Raw genomic sequence first — 17,534 nt, forward strand, 5'->3', positions numbered from 1 at the left:
GAGGATGAATCTGAACCCAACATCATGGGACTGAGAACACCTTCTTGACCAAAAAGGGTATGCAAATGAAACAAAATAAAGTTTCAGTGGCTGAGAGATTTCAAATGGAGTTGAGAGGTCATTCTGGTGGGCACTCTTACGCACTATATAGATAACCCTTTTTAGGTTTTAATCTACTGGAATAGCTAGAAGTAAATACCTGAAGCTATCAAACTGCAACCCAGTAGCCTTCACTCTTGAAGACGATTGTATAACAATGTAGCTTACAAGGGGTGACAGTGTGACTGTGAAAGCCCTGTGGATCACACTCCCTTTATCCAGTGTATGGATGGATGAGTAGAAAAATGGGGACAAAAACTAAATGAAAAAATAGGGTGTGGGGGATGATTTGGGTGTTCTTTTTTACTTTTATTTTTTATTCTTATTTTTACTTTTTCTGGTATAAGGAATATGTTCAAAAAGTAGACTGGCGTGCTGAATGCACAACTATATGATGGTACTGTGAACAGTTGATCGTACACCATGAATGACTATGATATGCAAATATATCTCAATAACTGAATTTAAAAAAATAACCATAATAAACCTAATACACATTAACATAAATAACCTTTTTTAAAAATACTTTTTATTGTAAAATATAACATATGCAGAAAAGTGGTAAATTTCGAAGTACAGTTTAACAAGTAATTATAGAGCAAATTCCTAACTACAGTATGGGTTACAGTTCCTCAATTTCAGGAGTTTCCCTCTGGCTGTTCTAATACACTAGAAACTAAAAAGAAATATCTATATAATGATTGAGTAGTCATAATCATTTGTTAAATCCTAACTTCTCTGTTACAACTCCTTCCCCTCATTTGATCATTCTCTCAGTCTTCAGGGATATTTGGACAATGACCTTTCTAACTTCTTCATGTTGAAAAGGGCTGTTGACATTATGAGGTGGGGGAATGCAACTGGTTGATGTTCTGGGAGAGACTGGTACTTCTAAATTTTAGGGCTTATCTGGCATAGGAGCAATCCAGAGGTTTTTAAGTTTCTGAAAAATAAATTTAATAAGTAAAACTTTTATACTCTTAGAGCGCTGGGTTTTCTTTAGGGTTTTCAGGAATACTGTTGGTTGGGGCTTGGCATACTGTGGCAATTTGCAATATCTGACTAAAACTTGCCTAAGAATTACCTCCAGAATAACCTCTCGACTCTATTTGAAATCTCTTACCCACTGAAACCTTATTTTGCTACATTTCTTTCTCCCTTTTTGGTCAAGAAGGTATTGACAATCCCACGATGCCATGGCCAGGTTCATCTTTGGGAGTCATGTCCCACGTTGCAAGGAAGGCTTAAACCCTTGAAAGTCATGCCCCATGTCGGCGAGAAGGTAATGAGTTTTATTTGCAGAGTTGGACTTAGAGAGCGAGGCCACATCTGAGCAACAAAAGAGGTTTCCTGGGGGTGACTCTTAGGCGTGTTTCTAAGTAGGCTTAGCTTCACCATTACAGAAATAAGTTTCATAAGGGCTGTATTCAGCCTCCTGTGGACTGCTATATTACTCTCTGGAGGGGCTATACCATTCTACTTCCCTACCAACACTGAATAAGTATACCTCTCTCCGTATCTTCTCTAGCACTTGTATTTTTATTTTTAATTTTTGAATCTGCAGTTTTTGTTGAGATATACTCACATACCACATATTCTATCCAAAGTATACAATGTCTCACATTATCTCCACTTAGTTGTACAATGATCATCACTCTCAATTTTAGACAATTTTCACTGTTCCAAAGAAAAAATGACACAGACACACAAAAAATAAAAGCCAAAATACCCCATATTCCTTATCCCCCCAATTATTTATCCCTAGTATTGGAGTGGTACTAGTAAGGCATTACTGTTAAAAATAGTCCATAGCATGCAATAGTAAGTTTTCCCATATAACACTCTATTATTAACTCTGTACAACTGTCATACATTTGAAGTAGTTCCTGTAAGAACTTATTTATGCTTGTAGTGTTTATCAGTGACATGACTTAAGACAACCCCTTTCAATCATATTCACCTTCAATAGACACTATTTCTTTATAAACCTAATAATGAACTACCATCATCTCTATCCATTCCCAAACATTTAAGATCAACCTCGCTAACAAATCTGTACATATTTGGTACCCACTCCCCTTTCTCTAGCTTCTATCTCTAGTTCCCTTATATTTATATTTTTAAAAATTTTATCTGAAATAAATTCAAAGTTACAGGTACAGTTGCAAAAACAATACAAACCCCATATACAGCATACCCTGACCCCCCTCCCCCGATACCCCGATCCATCAACTTTAACATGGTGTCATACCGTCATTTCTTTCTTTCCCTCCCTCCCTCCCTCGCTATCATCCATCATCTATTGCTCTGTCTTCTGAACATGAGAGCAAGTTGCAGACATCCTTGAACAAACACTATAATTCACATATACAATTCCCATGAACAAGAACATTCTTTTATGCAATCCCATTAAGCGCAGCTAAGGAGTTCAAGAAATTCAACATTGATACAAAGCTTACATTCTATATTTCCTTTTTTTTTCCCCCTTAGTCCCAACTGTGTCCCTTTGAGCCTCCTGTCCTCCATCCTCAGATCCCATGCAGGATCATCCTTGGCATTCAATTGTCATCTATTTAGAATTTTTTTTTTTTTTCCAATTGTGGAAACATACATACAGCCTAAATCTTCCCATTCCACCCCCTCCCTAGCATTCCGTTAGTGAGATCACATTTAGAATGTTGTAATGCTATCACCTCCCCACCATCCATTACTAGAAATTTCCCTTCACCTCAAACAGCAACCCTATACTCATTTCTTAACTCCCCATTGCCCCTTCCCCCACTTCTCATAAACCATACTCTACTTTTCATCTCTATGGTCATATTCTCTGATAATTTCTTTGTGTTTACTGTGGGGGTTAAATTTAACCTCTTAAATCCATAACCACCTTGGTTTTCTTTGATACCAACTTAACTTCAATAGGACCCATAAACTATGTTCCTATACTCCTCCATTCTTCCGCCTTTATATAGTTCTTGTCAAATATTACATATTTTACACTGAGTCCAAAACCATTGATTCGTCATTAGAGTTTATGTATTTTAGATCCTGTAAGAAGTAAATAGTGGAGTTACAAATCAAAAATTATTGACTTTTATTTGTATTCCATTGTGGTCAGAGAATGTGCTTGTGAATATATTTAATTGGTTTTTTTTTTTTTTTAATTTATTGAGGCTTGTTTCATGTCCCAGCATATGGTCTATTCTGGAGAAAGATCCATGATCACTAGAGAAAAATGTGTGTCCTGGTGATTTGGGATGTAAGGTTCTATATATGTCTGTTAAAATTCTCTATATCTCTCTCTCCTTTGCTTCTCTGTCGGCAGGGTTCCCTTTACTATCTGAAGTAGGGCAGGTCTTTTATTGGCAAACTCTCTCAGCATTTGTTTGTTAAGAATTTAAGCTGTCCCTCAATTTTGAAGGAGAGTTTTGCTGGATAAAGTATTCGTGGTTGGAAATTTTTCTCTCAGAATTTTAAATATGTCATGCCACTGTCTTCTCGCCTCCATGGTGGCCGCTGAGTAGTCACTACTTAGTCTTATGTTGTTTCCTTTGTATGTGGTGAATTGCTTTTCTCTTGCTGCTTTCAGAATTTGCTCCTTCTCTTCCGTATTTGACAGTCTGATCAGAATATGTCTCGGAGTGGGTTTATTTGGATTTATTCTATTTGGAGTTCGCTGGGCATTTATGCTTTGTGTGTTTCTATTGTGTAGAAGGTTTGGGAAGTTTTCCCCAACAATTTCTTTGAATACTCTTTCTAGACCTTTAGCCTTCTCTTCCCCTTCTGGAACACCCATGAGTCTTAAATTTGGACGTTTTATTTTATCTATCATATCCCTGAGATCCTTTTTTATTTTTTTATTTTTTTCTCCATTCTTTCTTTTGTTCTTTCATTTTCTGTTCTGTGGACCTCTAGGACACTGAGTCATTGTTCAGCTTCCTCTAATCTTATGAGTATCCAGAGTCTTTTTAATTTGGCCAACAGTTTCTTTTATTTCCATAAGATTTTCTATTTTTTTATTTAATCTTGCAATTTCTTCTTTATGCTCTTCTAGGGTCTTTATGTCCTTTATATCCTGTGCCATGTTCTCATTCTTTGACTGTAGTCTTTTGATTAATTGTGCCAAGTACTGTGTCTCCTCCAATCGTTTGATTTGGGTGTTTGGGATTGGGTTCTCATATCGTCTGGTTTTAGCAAATGCTTTAAGATTTTCTGTTGTTTTTGGCCTCTTGGCATTTGCTTTGCTTGATAGCTGTGATCTTCCAGGACCTCTGGTGAGGGAAGGCTATACTACATCACAAGTGCGTGCCTTCCCTTAAGGGAAGCCCCGGGCTGCCAGGCCGTGCAGGGGTGCTCCCAGCCTGATGCAAAAATGGCTGAATGGGGTGTTTCAACCCCCCCCACCCCTTTCGCACAGCTCCGCCTTCCCAACTCTGGGATAACTAGCCGTGGTTGCACCCAAGGCCACTGTCCATGGCCGATATTGTGGCGTGTGCGGGGTGCTGTGGGATACACTCCCCGTCAGACTGGGTTTCCTAGCATGGCTCTGGGCTGTAAGTACGGCCCCGGGCTGGAGTGTCGCCAGCACGCCTGGAAGCCGGCTGCAAGGGGTGCGGTTTCTTTCTCCTTTTGGCTCTCCCCTCTGTCCTTCTGGCCCCAGGACAACCAGCAGCAGGTGTGGGGAGGGCTATCCTCCACGCCAGACACCGAGGCATTGGCTATAGCCTGCTCCTGCAGTGCTTCACTGCGTGGTTCTCACTGCTGTATCTGCAGCTGCTCCCGGGCCCCACACCACAGCATGGCCGTGGGACTTTCAGCCGGCTTACTCACTCGTTTCAGAATGCAGACTCCCAGTTTCACCAAGTACACGGCCCTTGTGGATTTAGCAGACCTTGTCCGGCTGCTGCATCGCTGGAAGTGGCATTCCTGGTCTCTTTCTGGTTTTTATCTAGTATTTTTCACAGAGGTGTTTTTTTTGCCCTGTCTCACCTAGCCACCATCTTCCCCATAATCTACATTTTAAGTTTACATTTTATAGGTGATTCACATTAGTGAAATTATATAATATCTATCCTTTTGTGTCTGGCTTATTTCACTCAGCATCATGTCTTCAAGGTTCATCACTGTTTTTGCACGCTTCAGGACTTCATTCCTTCTTATTGCCGCATGATATTCCATCATATCTATGTACCACATTTTGTCTATCCTTCACTCATCTGTTGATGGACACCTGGATTGTTTCCATCTTCCGGCAATTGTTAGTGGCATTATTCACAATATCCAAAGCTTTCAGAATATCGGTGTGCAAATGTCTGTTCGTGCCATTGCTTTCCGATTTTCTCAGTATATACCAAGTAGCAGAATTGCTGGGTCGTAGGGCAACTTGATACTTAGTTTTCTGAGGAACCACCAAACTGTCCTCCACAGAGACTGTATCATTTTATATTCCCACCAGCAGTGAATAAGTGCTCCATTTTCTCAACATCCTCTCCAATATTTGTGGTATCCTGATTATTTAATAGCAACCATTCTTATAGGTGTAAGATGGTATCTCATTGTGGTTTTGATTTGCATTTCCTTAATAGCTAAGGCAGATGAACACCTTTGCATGTGCTTTTTAGCCATCTGTATTTCCTCTTTGGAAAAATGTCTATTCATATCTTCTGCCTGTTTTATAATTGGGTTGTTTGTCCTTTTGTTGTTGAGTTGTAAGATCTCCTTATACATACTGGATATCAAACCCTTATCAGATACATGGTTTCCAAATATTTTCTCCCATTGAGTTGGCCGACTCTTACCTTTTTGACAAAGTTTTTGAAGCACAGAAGCATGCAATCTTGAGGAATTCCCATTTATCTATTTTTTCTTTCACAGCTTGTGCTTTGGTAAGGTCTAAGAAGCTACCCCCTATTATTAGGTCTTGAAGATGTTTCCCTACATTTTCTTCTAGGGGTTTTATGGTACTGGCTCTTATATTTAGGTCTTTGACTCACTCTGAGTTAATTTTTGTATAGGGTGTGAGGTAGGGGTCCTCTTTCATTCCTGTGGATATGGACATGCAGTTCTCCCAGCCCCATTTATTGAAGAGAAGTAACTCTCCCAAAACAAAATATTTAGAGAGTTGTATTATTTCACATTTTTGCAAATCTCTTTGATGTGGAGCTTAATAGAAGAGAGCTGAATTTGCATATCTGCCTCTGCATTCTATCTGTTGAGGTATTCTTACCTTAGAAAATTCTAGAAAACACATGAATACACAAGCATACACTCCATTAGCTATCAGTGTGATGACATTATCACATGTCACTTAGCCTCTAGAAAACTCCACTGTAGAATGAGAATAAAAAAAGCAAATAACATCTTAGTATTGCAATGAAATTTTTTTTAGTCTCAGGAACCCCCGGCATTCCCAGACCACACTGTGAAAACCAGTGCCCAAATCCTGAGTAACCACATTACTGAAACACCTGCATTGAACCTCATGTGAGGGAAAAAAATAAACTTTTTTTTTTTGGTATTGGAGGAAGGAATGTGTGTCAACGTGTGTGATGAGGGGGAAGAGTATAAGAGGGCTAAATCTTCATCTGTCATGGTAGAAAAGCAAAAGATAATATCAAGTAGAAGAAAAAATAGCCGAAAGATTGGAATACAAATTGAGTGTTATAGAAACTTCTTTTGTTGTTAAAACTAAATCATCTAGATTTATATAGCTGATTACATATATATATATATACATATATATATATATGTATATATGGCTGATTAAGAAGTAAAACTGAGGAACCCTCTACCACAACCTTATAGAAAGACACTTTTGTCTTGTCTACAACCTTGTTGATAAATTCTGAAATGAAATAATGGAAAAAAATTTTTTTTAGCAGCAATGTATTTACAAAGGAAAAAAATTATGGTCAAATACTATTGCAATTAAGTTTCAAGGTACTGCCTAAATTATTTTATTGTACTAGAATTTTGCTGCACTGAGTCTAGCTAGCTGCTAAGATTTAGATATTGTTTAATGATCTAGAAACTCAACTGAAGATCTCAGTATTGACTAGGTGATGAGACTGTAAAGAAATAATCAGTTAGGGTCAACCAAGAAAGACTTCACTTTTTACACAAGATTTGAGTTAGGTTTTGAAGGAAGGAAGGGAAGGACTGTTTAATTAGAGGTGATGGTACATGCAAAGGCACAAAGTCCAGACTGAAAAACCATTAGAAAACAAACTACTGCTGAAGATACATATGTGTGGGCAAACGTGAGAAGAATAAACACTCCCATGTTTTTAGCAGGGTAAATGAGATAGTAACAAGAAATTGCCACCCATTATTTTTAAAAGATCTGGTTTGGGAACAGTTGTCTGGTCATTTACTGCAAGCAACTGTCATATCAGGACTTAAATATTATGGTTCTGGAAATTTCACATGAAGATAGTTGAAATCACTGTAGAGGAACCCCAAATGAAGAAGTGAAAGATAAAAAATATAAAGGCTAAAACCTCAACTGAAATTTATAGTTAAAAGCTGGCAAAAATAACAGAAAATAAGGGGTCGCAAAGATGAAACCTGAAATTACACCCCAAAAGCCAAAAGGGAAAAGGGTTTTAAGTAATGAATATTGTGAGAAAAGATTGGTATTTAATGTGGTACTGTCTTTTTGGGAATGTTCAATAAGCACTGATTGGCTGGTACCACAAAAATAAAGACACAAAAGATCATACATACATCTTCTGTTGAGGATTCAGAAAGAAGCAAAATGACCTATGGAAAACAGAAATGTACTGATTTTCCTCAAGTTAAGCAGTTAATGATAATTGCTGACAATGTAAGCTAACTTGGAATGCAAAATTATCTCAATTTAAAATGTAGCTCTAAATGTACAGGTATTTTAATAATTTCCCAAGCGCTCAGAACTATCAAAATCTTTGTGTGCTGCCTCAGTATCTGTCTTACTTTGGCTAAGCCACTTGCTTAAGTACTGACCTTTAGCCTGGTTAATAAACAGTTTTCCACTCATGGAGCCTAGATTTCCCAGAGCTGAAACCCACATCTGTGGCCATAACACTCAGAACCCACAGGTGGCCCCAACGATAAGCTAACTATCCCCACTGCTCTCAGATCCCCAATCTCTTCCCCTTTTTGCACGGATGTGTTTGCTTTGAACTAACCAATCCTTGACTCCATAGGAAATCTACTAACCTCCACTGCCGGGCCACAATAAAGTCACATGCCCACAGTTCCCTTTCACTGTTTGTATGCTGGTTGAGCCACTTGAGACATCTAGCTTCCTGTATAACCCTCATGGCACCCCTTTCTCTCTCTGGGACCCAGGAGTAACAAACTATCTTTTCTCATGCATATGGTCTCGGATTCCCATTGTGTCACACCTGACCTTCACCCAGATCCAAATTTAAAATCCAATTTAATTAATTTGAAACACCTAAAGAAAAGAAATTTTGCTTAGTTGGTTATTAAAACAAAAATCCAAACAATTTGGTAATTTACCCAAGATAGCAAAATAAAATCCTGGAGCCTAATATACAATGACAGTGACTGTCAAAAACTATCAGCACACTGAAAGAGTGGGAAAAATATGCACTATAAAAACAAAAGGGTTATCTATAGTCAATTGATTTTCAACAATGATGTGTCAAGTCCACTCAATAGGGAAAGTATAGTCTCTTCGATAAACGGTGCTAAGAAAATGGATAGTCATTTGCAAAAGAATGATGGATCCTTACCCTATACCACATACAAAAATTAACTCAAAATGGATCAACGATCTAAATTTAAGCACTGAAGTCATAAAACTCTTTAGAAGAAAATGGGAAAACCTTTGGGACCTTGGATTTCCAAAAAGTGTTTAAATATGACAAAAGCATGACCAACAAAAAACCAGATTAATGGAATTACATCAAAATTAAAAATATTTATACATCAGAGGACATCATCAAGAAAGTGAAAAGACAACCTACAGAAAAGGAGAAAATAGTTGCAAATCATTTATCTGATAAGATTTTTTTTTTTTTTTTGGCTCCATTCTTTCATCAGCTTAGCAAACCTTTATTTAAGGATGGCTATGTGCTCTCAGGCCCTGTGCTGGCACTTTAAATGGCTTTGATTTTCATAGGAACTGGGAGCAGAGAAGGGAGGAGTTGGCGGAGGGCAGAGAAGCCAAAGGTGAACAGGGAGCTCATCGAGGTCAAATCAGGAACCCTGATCCTCCAGGGTCTGTTTCACAGACTCTGGACAGAGCCAGCTTGCAGAGAGGGCACTGTACCTTCCAGTCACCCCCAGCCAGGACCCTCACTGTCCACACCCACAGACAACTCTAAGAACACTGCCTCTGTGGGGCTGGCTGAGGCTAAAAGGGGAGAGGGTGGCAGAGCACCACTCCAGGTGGCAGAAGCAAAGGGCACGGCTCCTGGGACCACCTAAGGGAAGCACCATGGGTTCCCAAAGCTCGCATTTACCTTTAGAATCCTGAACTGGAAGAAGGCAGAATGGCCAGGCCACTGTAAGAATTCTACAAGGTTCTTATCTTAAGTTCTGAATTACCCCCATCACTTTGTGAACTCTGTTTCCCAAGGTTCACGGTCAAGGGCCCACTAAGTGGTCTTCAGGCAGCAAGAAGGGGAAGTTGGGAGGGGGAGAGGAGGGGAGACCTAAAGGAAGGCAAAGGCAGCTTTTAAAAAGGTAGAAGAGAGGACTGGCCTGGGGGATAAGCAGTTCTGCCCTCAAACCAGTGCCCTGGGGAGCAAACCCAGTGTTCCCACTGGCATCCATGTGGCCCACAGGCCTGAGAGGTCCCCACTTTAGGGACAGGGGTCCTCAGGCAAAGAGCCAAGGGGTCTTGATAAGGGTTTAATATTCAGTATATATAAAGAATGCGTACAACTCAACAACAAAGACAAACCACTCGAAAAATGGGCAAAGGACATGAACAGAGATTTCTCAAGATACACAAATGGCCAATAAGCACATAAAAAGATGCTCAACATCACTAGCCATTAGGGAAATGAGTTATGACTTCACACTCACTAAGATGGCTATTATTTTAGAAAATGGAAAATAACAATGCTTGCCAGGATGTGGAGAAATTGGAACTCTCATACATTGCTGATGGGAAATGTAAAATGGTGCAGTCCCTGTGGAAAACAGTTTGTTCCTCAAAAAGCTAAACAGAATTGCCATATGATCTGGCAGTTTCACTTCTAGGGATATACTCCAAATAATTGAAAGCAGGGACTCAAGCAGATATTTGCAAACCAATGTTCACAGCAGCATTGTTTATAATAGTCAAAAGGTGGAAGCAACCCAAGTGTCCATCAACAGATGAATGGATAAACAAAATGTGGGATAGCCATACAATGGAATACTGTTCAGTCATAAAAAGGAATGAAGTTCTGAAAAATGCTTCAAAATGGATGAACCTTGAAATTATGCTCAGTGAAATAACCCAGACACAAAAGGACTAATATTGTATGATTCCAGTTACATGAAATATCTAGAATACACAAATTTAGAGACAGAAAGTAGATTAGAGGTAAAAGGAGCTGGAGAGAGGTGGGAATGGGGAATTAGTGCTTAATGGGAACACTGTATCTGTGTAGGGTAATGAAAAAATTTTGGAAATATATAATGCTGATGGCTGCACAACACTGTGAATGTAATTAATGCCAATGAATTGTACACTTAAACATGAATAAAATAGCAAATTTTATGTTATATATACATACTACAAAAATTTTTAAAAAGAGAATAAATGCAGTTTGTGATCCTTTTACAGATCTAAGACCCTTCCTGCCCCCACAGCAAAGCTCTAAACGACATTTTGGGGACAAACAGGAAATCTGGATAATGGTGTATATCAAACTTAAGTCTCTTAGAAGTGATACTGTGATTATGTAAGAGAAGTATTTTAAGATTAAATAGCATTATATTTGTATCTTCCTTTCAAATGGTTCAGTACAATATGTGTGATAAAGAATGAGCAAACATATAAAACAAATGTGGCAAAAAGTTAACAACAGGTGATAAAATAATTTAAAAAATGAACAATGAATGAGTCACACCATTTTGGCTTTTCTCTTGCCCTTTTTGCTTTTTCCATGAACACATCTTAATTTTTCTCACCTACAAAAATATGAACAAAAATTTGTCACCTCTTTCATATCTTCATCCTTTATTAAAAAATCTGGTGTTTATTCCCAAAGATCACTTTTAGTGCTGTATAGTTGACTCTCACTTATTTTCAGGGAGAATTACATCAAATTTTAAATCCTGGCCAGCTTTCTCTGGGTACCCTTCCCCATATATTCACTTGGAGAAAAAATGAATTCTTTTTAATTGAGAGAAAAAAAAAATTGGAAATGTCTGCTCCCAGAATTCCTACAATGCACCAAAAAAGCCAAAAAGAAAAGCTTTTCTGATATTCTCAGGTTTCTTATTATCTTTAACATTACTTTCCTCATTAATATAAGAACTGAGTATTAATTATAATGAAGGAGCCTTGAAATTCTATTGTAAATGGCTATTCTTGTTAATTATATACTAACTTCAGAGCAGTTTATAAGTTTTTATTCTCATGAGTTTTTTTTTTTTAGCTATGCAACTTCTTAAAATAGTCTTGTAAGATAAGTTAAGAGATTCTAGAGTGAAACCAAAAACTTTAAAACTTTTGATTTTCTAGTCTTCTGTTGGGAGGTAAATATTAAGTAAATGAGTTTTCAGCACTATTTATACAGAAAACACTTTTATTTCACAGTAACATACCTTTCATTATACTCAGAGCAGTGAAATGTTTTAAGAACCATGCCATTTATTCAACATGAGTATTTACCTATGATACAAGATAAGACCGTGGAAAGCCTTGAGGGCTCATAATGAAAGACTATATCCTCAATCTTGAAGAACTTAAAAGGTAGTAGGAAAACAGGTCCTTCCAAAGATAATTTCAATAGTAGGCGCAAGTACAATAATGAAGCAATGGAATTTAGACACATTACTTGGTAAAGTTCAGAGAAAAGACAGAAAAGGGCTTACTGAGGTAGTACACTTGAGGTGTTTTTTGAAGGCACAGATATTTTCCAGGAGAGGGAAACATATAGGCAGAGGGAAAGCATGTGTTTGGAGAGGAGCCCTGAGATGTTTGGGGGAACTAAATAGCTTGATGTTTGTTTTAATCAATTTTAAGTGCAGGATGCCAGAAGTAGGTGGTTGGGAAAAACCTCTATCAAAGGTTAAATTTTGCTCCTGGTTTCAAAAATCATTAAATTAAATTTATATGCATAGGTCATCCTTTATCATATGGTATATTCTAAGAATCTACACTACTCAGAATGTACAGGTATATATAGGTTCTTATAATGAGTTTCTTGAGAAATGACAATGGTATAAGAGATGGAGGTTATGGTTTTGTTTTGAAAATGTCGTTACTTGCTCCCCCCACCATAAGTTGTCAACTCTGGAGGTTCTCAAAAATGGTTTCTTAAATTTGACTCACCTGTAAGATAAACAAGGTTGCAGGGAAGAGGGGAGACTGACCACTAATTTAGGACATCTAAAACATCATATGTCCAAATCCAAAATCATCTTAATCCCTCTAAGTCACTTGTCTCAAATTACTTTATTACTCTATATTATTTTCTTTTTTTTGCTAGAAATGTTCTTCCACCTTTACTAACTGGATAAAAACTCATTATCTTCAGGATGCCTTCCCTGATTAAGCTCTCCTGATTAACTTCAACACTCAATATTTACTATTTTTGTATCTTATCCTGGTGCTTTGTTAAGTATGCTCAAGGAAGGTGTGTACCTTGTTTTGATGATGATATTGTGGATAGGGTTACTGATTGAACCCTTTCACTTTGTGACACCAGAATTAGCAGGAAAGTGAATTATCCCCAAGATATTATAATTTCTTACCTGGACTTGGGTACCTATTAATAAACTCAAATGCCAAATGAAGAGATGGAAAAAATAAAATAAAAATGAAAACCAGCAATACAGAGCAGTGGTTTTCAAACTGTTTTCTAGACCCTTTTGGAGGGTCTGCAAGGCAAATTGTTTTCATAACACTGAGACATAATTTGCCTTTTCCACTCATTCTCCCATAAGTATACAGTGGAGTTTTCCAGAGGCAACATGAGATGTGATAGTATTATTTCCCTGACAGCTACTAGAATATGTTCTGAGTATTATTGTGTCTTCTAGAATTTTTCTAAGATAAGCTCTTAGGGTACTCAATAACTTTTAAGAGTGTAAATGTGTCCCGAAGCAAAAAAGTTGAGAACACTGTTACAGTGCAAGAGATAGGAGCAAGACAGCTAGCTTACTTAAAAAACAAACAAACAAAAAGTCATGGTTAATTATCTCCCTTCCCACTTCCTACAAATCAACCCTCCCTGTAACTGACATTTTCTAACTTATTTGAAGAAAACATATGAAAGAACTATAAACAGGTAACATTTAACTAGTTTGAGTGCTCTGGAGCAGTATCTTAAGCCAAAAACATGTATTCATACATCTTATTACCACCTGGAAAATTTCATTCCAAGTAATGAGCAAGACTCTGAATCTAGTCTTTAGTCAAATTCATGTCTTGAACAAGTAACAAGATTCCATTAAAAATTACAGGAGTTCCATTTAAACCACAGAAGAAAACAGTTTGGGAAAATTTCTTTTCAAAAGCTTTATTTTTCAGTGGAGAAGAACACTGTATTCAAGAGCCACAGTTATAGATTCAGTTAGCTTTGATCTGTTCCTTTGCCACTTGTTTCAAAGTCTGTCACATACCTGTCAAGGTGGCCTAGGTGACAGACTAATGCTGAATCAGCATAAATTCATCTGTTATACTGGAAAAACAACTCAAAGTACATGTTTTGTTATTTCAAAAGTTGTGTTCAGCAAATTAATTTTAAATACATTGGAGGAGTTAAATATTTAAAGAGCTATTTCTGCGTTACTAGGATTTCCAGGTTCTGGGTATATTTTTAGAATGATAGTCAGTGGTAGAAAATGGTAAGAAAAAATCCAATTTAATAAGGAACTCTGACAGTCCTTGGAAATCACTGGGCTGGAAAGTCAAATCTCAGTTACTCATGGCAACAGGAAGCAAAGACTATCATCAACTAAACTGCATAAATATTATAAGAGCTTATTTTAGCAATTCAACTTATAGCAAATATGTTAAACAAAATACCAGGTAATAAGTACATGGATTTGTGTACCTTTCCTGTAATTTGTGTGCTAAAAATATTTATGATTAAAGTCCTAATAAGGCAAATAAACTGGGAAGAAAAGGAAAAAAAAAAACCTAAGACCCAAACAATACATAAACTGCCTTGGCAGTCACCAAACAATTGACATTTAGCTTTATGGAAACTAATTCCGTTCTTAATATCACTCCCAAGCATATCCAGCCTTAATTCCACGCACAAAAAAACATTCAGAATAAAAGAAACTAATTTATACATGAGATAGTAACATATAGACTAAAGGTCCTTGTTTTTATCACAAACAATTCCTTAGGTATAAATGATCACTTAAACTGAAAAGACATATAAAGCAGGCTCTGTCTCCTGATGGCCAGTTTCATAAAAAGATCATAATTAAATTAATGCTGACATCTAGTGGCAAGAAAGAACATCTTACACCTATGTTACTTGAATTGTACTTTCTGACACCAGACTAATGAATCTAAAACTAAAGACACTTTCAAATCCCTACAAAAGATAAATCAAGCTATTTAAGAATTATCCATTAATTCATTTTTAGGTGAAGAAAGGTATAATAAAAGAATAGATCCCCATTACTAAAGCAGATGAAAAACCATCTTTGCAGGAGTAAAACTAGCTGCAGAAATTTTTCCTGGGGGTAGGGTTGGGTGGGTAAGAAAGGGACTCATTAAAAATCTTTGCTTGAAATTACAAATCCTTATTCTTAAAAGCTAGAATAGATAATTGCTTAAAAATTAAGAATGCAGTTGACCATTTCACTTGAAAGAGATATCATTTATTAATAAATTATGTCCCTAGGGAAGGCTGATTTTGTCCCTTTAAAAATGTTTTTAATTTTTTAAGAAGTAAAATAGCTAACAAGCCAATCAACTGCAGTTTTCCTTAACACTCATAAAACAGAACTTTGAACATTCCAAGCTTTACAAAACCATTGTCTGGTCGAATGGCTCAATTCAATCAAATGTTATGCCCAATTTCTAGAGACCATTCCTACAGAGCATGAATCTTGATGAGAACCATTCCTTGAAAATTTCTGAAGGAATACTTAAAATTATACATGAAATTCTCGACGAAATTTTTGGAAATTCAAGGCCCATCGATTTTGAAATATCACTTTTAATCGAAAAATTTTCCATCCTGCAGACTGGCATGGTGGAACTGCTGTGTTGACTAGAAAAAAACTGGCCATCAAATGGGAATGAATATTTATAAGATTTCCTTTAAAAATGCAATTATGGTCAATTTAAACTGGAGGTGTCAGTCCAAAATATGGTGTATTCATTAGAAAATGCCACACAGCACACTCAGGAATGTCTTTGTCCTCTTAAAACAACCCCGACCGTAGTTTTAGCTTCTACACAGAATCGGTTTGCAAGCACTTCAAAATGTCCACCTCCTTCAATTTCCTTAACCGCTTAAGAAAGATAAACTCACCGAAAGGAAGCAAAATATCGGACTAAACTAAGACATTAGTCAAACGTCTGGACTAAAGTAAAATCCCAGTGGCAAATTCATTACTTAAAAAATCATGGACTGAACTAACAAGGTGTTATGGTATAAAACCTCTCCTACAGCTGAAGGGTGGCCGAAAATCACTAGTTACAAAATGAATTGCAAGAGAGAAGAAAAATCCTGTCTAGGGGCAAGTTGTCTCACTACGGACAGAAAGTGTCAGGGGGCAGGGGAGAGGAAAGCTGGAATGGTAATTAACCAGGACTCTACTTTATTGGTCAACTAGGGCACTGGGTTTAAGGCTACGAAAATGCGTTCAAATTCATCAGAACATCTACCTGGGTTTGGGAAGAGTTGATCAACCCTACCTGATCTTCTCCCACAAGAAAGCCTGGGTGGGTTGGGGGAAACAATACATTATTCTTGCACGACAAACCAACCTTGGGTGGGATCATTTCCCTACTTCCCAGTGCTCTCTTCAAACCCCGGCCGGGAGACGGAAGGTAGTATACAAAAGGCAGGCCGGGTGGAACGTGGAAATTCTAACTCCTGCTATCTCTCCGGCCTGGCTTCCGGGTGAAGTGAACAGAGGCCCCCAAAGAGAGTACCCTCAAGTCCCGTCACCGCCAGACCCGAAGGAAGGGCAGAATGGGGATCAAGCCAACTCCTGCGGACTAACACGGATAAGAGTTTGGGGTAAGAAAGGCGCGCTTCGTGCTCTGGCGCAGCTGAGGCAAGGGACAGATTCCTTCCCCGGGGAACGCGCTCCGCTCTCTTCCCCTCCCCAGAAAACAGAGCAGGGGAAAGGGCGGCGGGGATTCTCGTAGGGGCGGGCCTCACCAGGCGGAGCTGGCTAATTTCATCGTAGGACATAAAGCTGAGGATGTTCTCGATGGCTACGATGGGCAGCGCTACCAGCGTGTTGTTTTGAGGCAGCTGGTCCGGAGCCAGGGCCAGGGCTGGGGGCGCCTGGGACGCCGGCTGCAGGGGCTGCGGTGGCGGCGGTGGGGGCTGTCTCTGAGCAGAGCCGGCGGCCGAAGAGGAGCAGCCATCACTGTGGCCGCCGCCTCCTTCCTCGGCCATTCGCTCCTCCGACGCCGCCGCCATCTTGGGGGTTTGATTCCTTCCCCCCACTGCAAGGGGAACAGGGACACTTCCCCTGCGTCACTTCCTCCTCTTCTTACAGCTGCCTGGGAGGGCCACCAGGAGGACGGGGAGGAGCCTGTGAGTGACTGGCGGGAGAAAGACACAGAAATTGCTGTTCCTTCAGGAGGAAGTGAGGGACCGTCAAGCAAACCTCTAGAAAGGTGATCTTTGTAAGCCTTTTTAAAATCTAAGATTGGAAACTACCTGAGGGCAAGGTAACGCTCCCTACTGAAATTAACTTCACTTGTCTAGCTTTCTTTAAGAGCTTCCTGACAAAGGATGATAAAAATAATGTTGCTTACCTGGTGATCTCGGGAACTTTGGGTATCTGTGTGACATCTGAGACTTGGAGCTAGAGCTTGGCAGTTATGAATGTCAGTATTACCCCATAAGGCAACTGTTGAGAGCTGGGAAAGTGTTCAGATTTCAATTAGAGACATGAACTAAGTGGATGTGGTTAGGACTAAGGCAAATCAGACCAAAGGGTAAAGGACAATACTGACTGGGTTTTAAATCTACAACTTTTGTGTGAGACCAAGGGAGGAGATATTTATTTGGTGCGGGATCTATATTTTCTGTAGTACACTAGATAATTTA

At 38.5% G+C, this 17,534-nt stretch overlaps 1 protein-coding gene across 1 annotated transcript in view; it reads right to left on the minus strand.

Moving 5' to 3' along the window:
- The window catches only part of FBXO28 (F-box protein 28), a 41,709-nt gene extending 24,794 nt beyond the window's left edge, over nt 1–16,915 (minus strand). Inside the window, exon 1 of the mRNA XM_037823100.1 lies at nt 16,632–16,915. Within this exon, the coding sequence (XP_037679028.1) occupies nt 16,632–16,898 (267 nt within the window). The 5' untranslated portion in view covers nt 16,899–16,915. The remainder of the gene's footprint in view (nt 1–16,631) is intronic.
- Nucleotides 16,916–17,534: the final 619 nt, after the last annotated feature.

This window comes from Choloepus didactylus, chromosome 2 (genome assembly GCF_015220235.1).
Source record: "Choloepus didactylus isolate mChoDid1 chromosome 2, mChoDid1.pri, whole genome shotgun sequence".
NCBI lineage: Eukaryota > Metazoa > Chordata > Mammalia > Pilosa > Megalonychidae > Choloepus > Choloepus didactylus.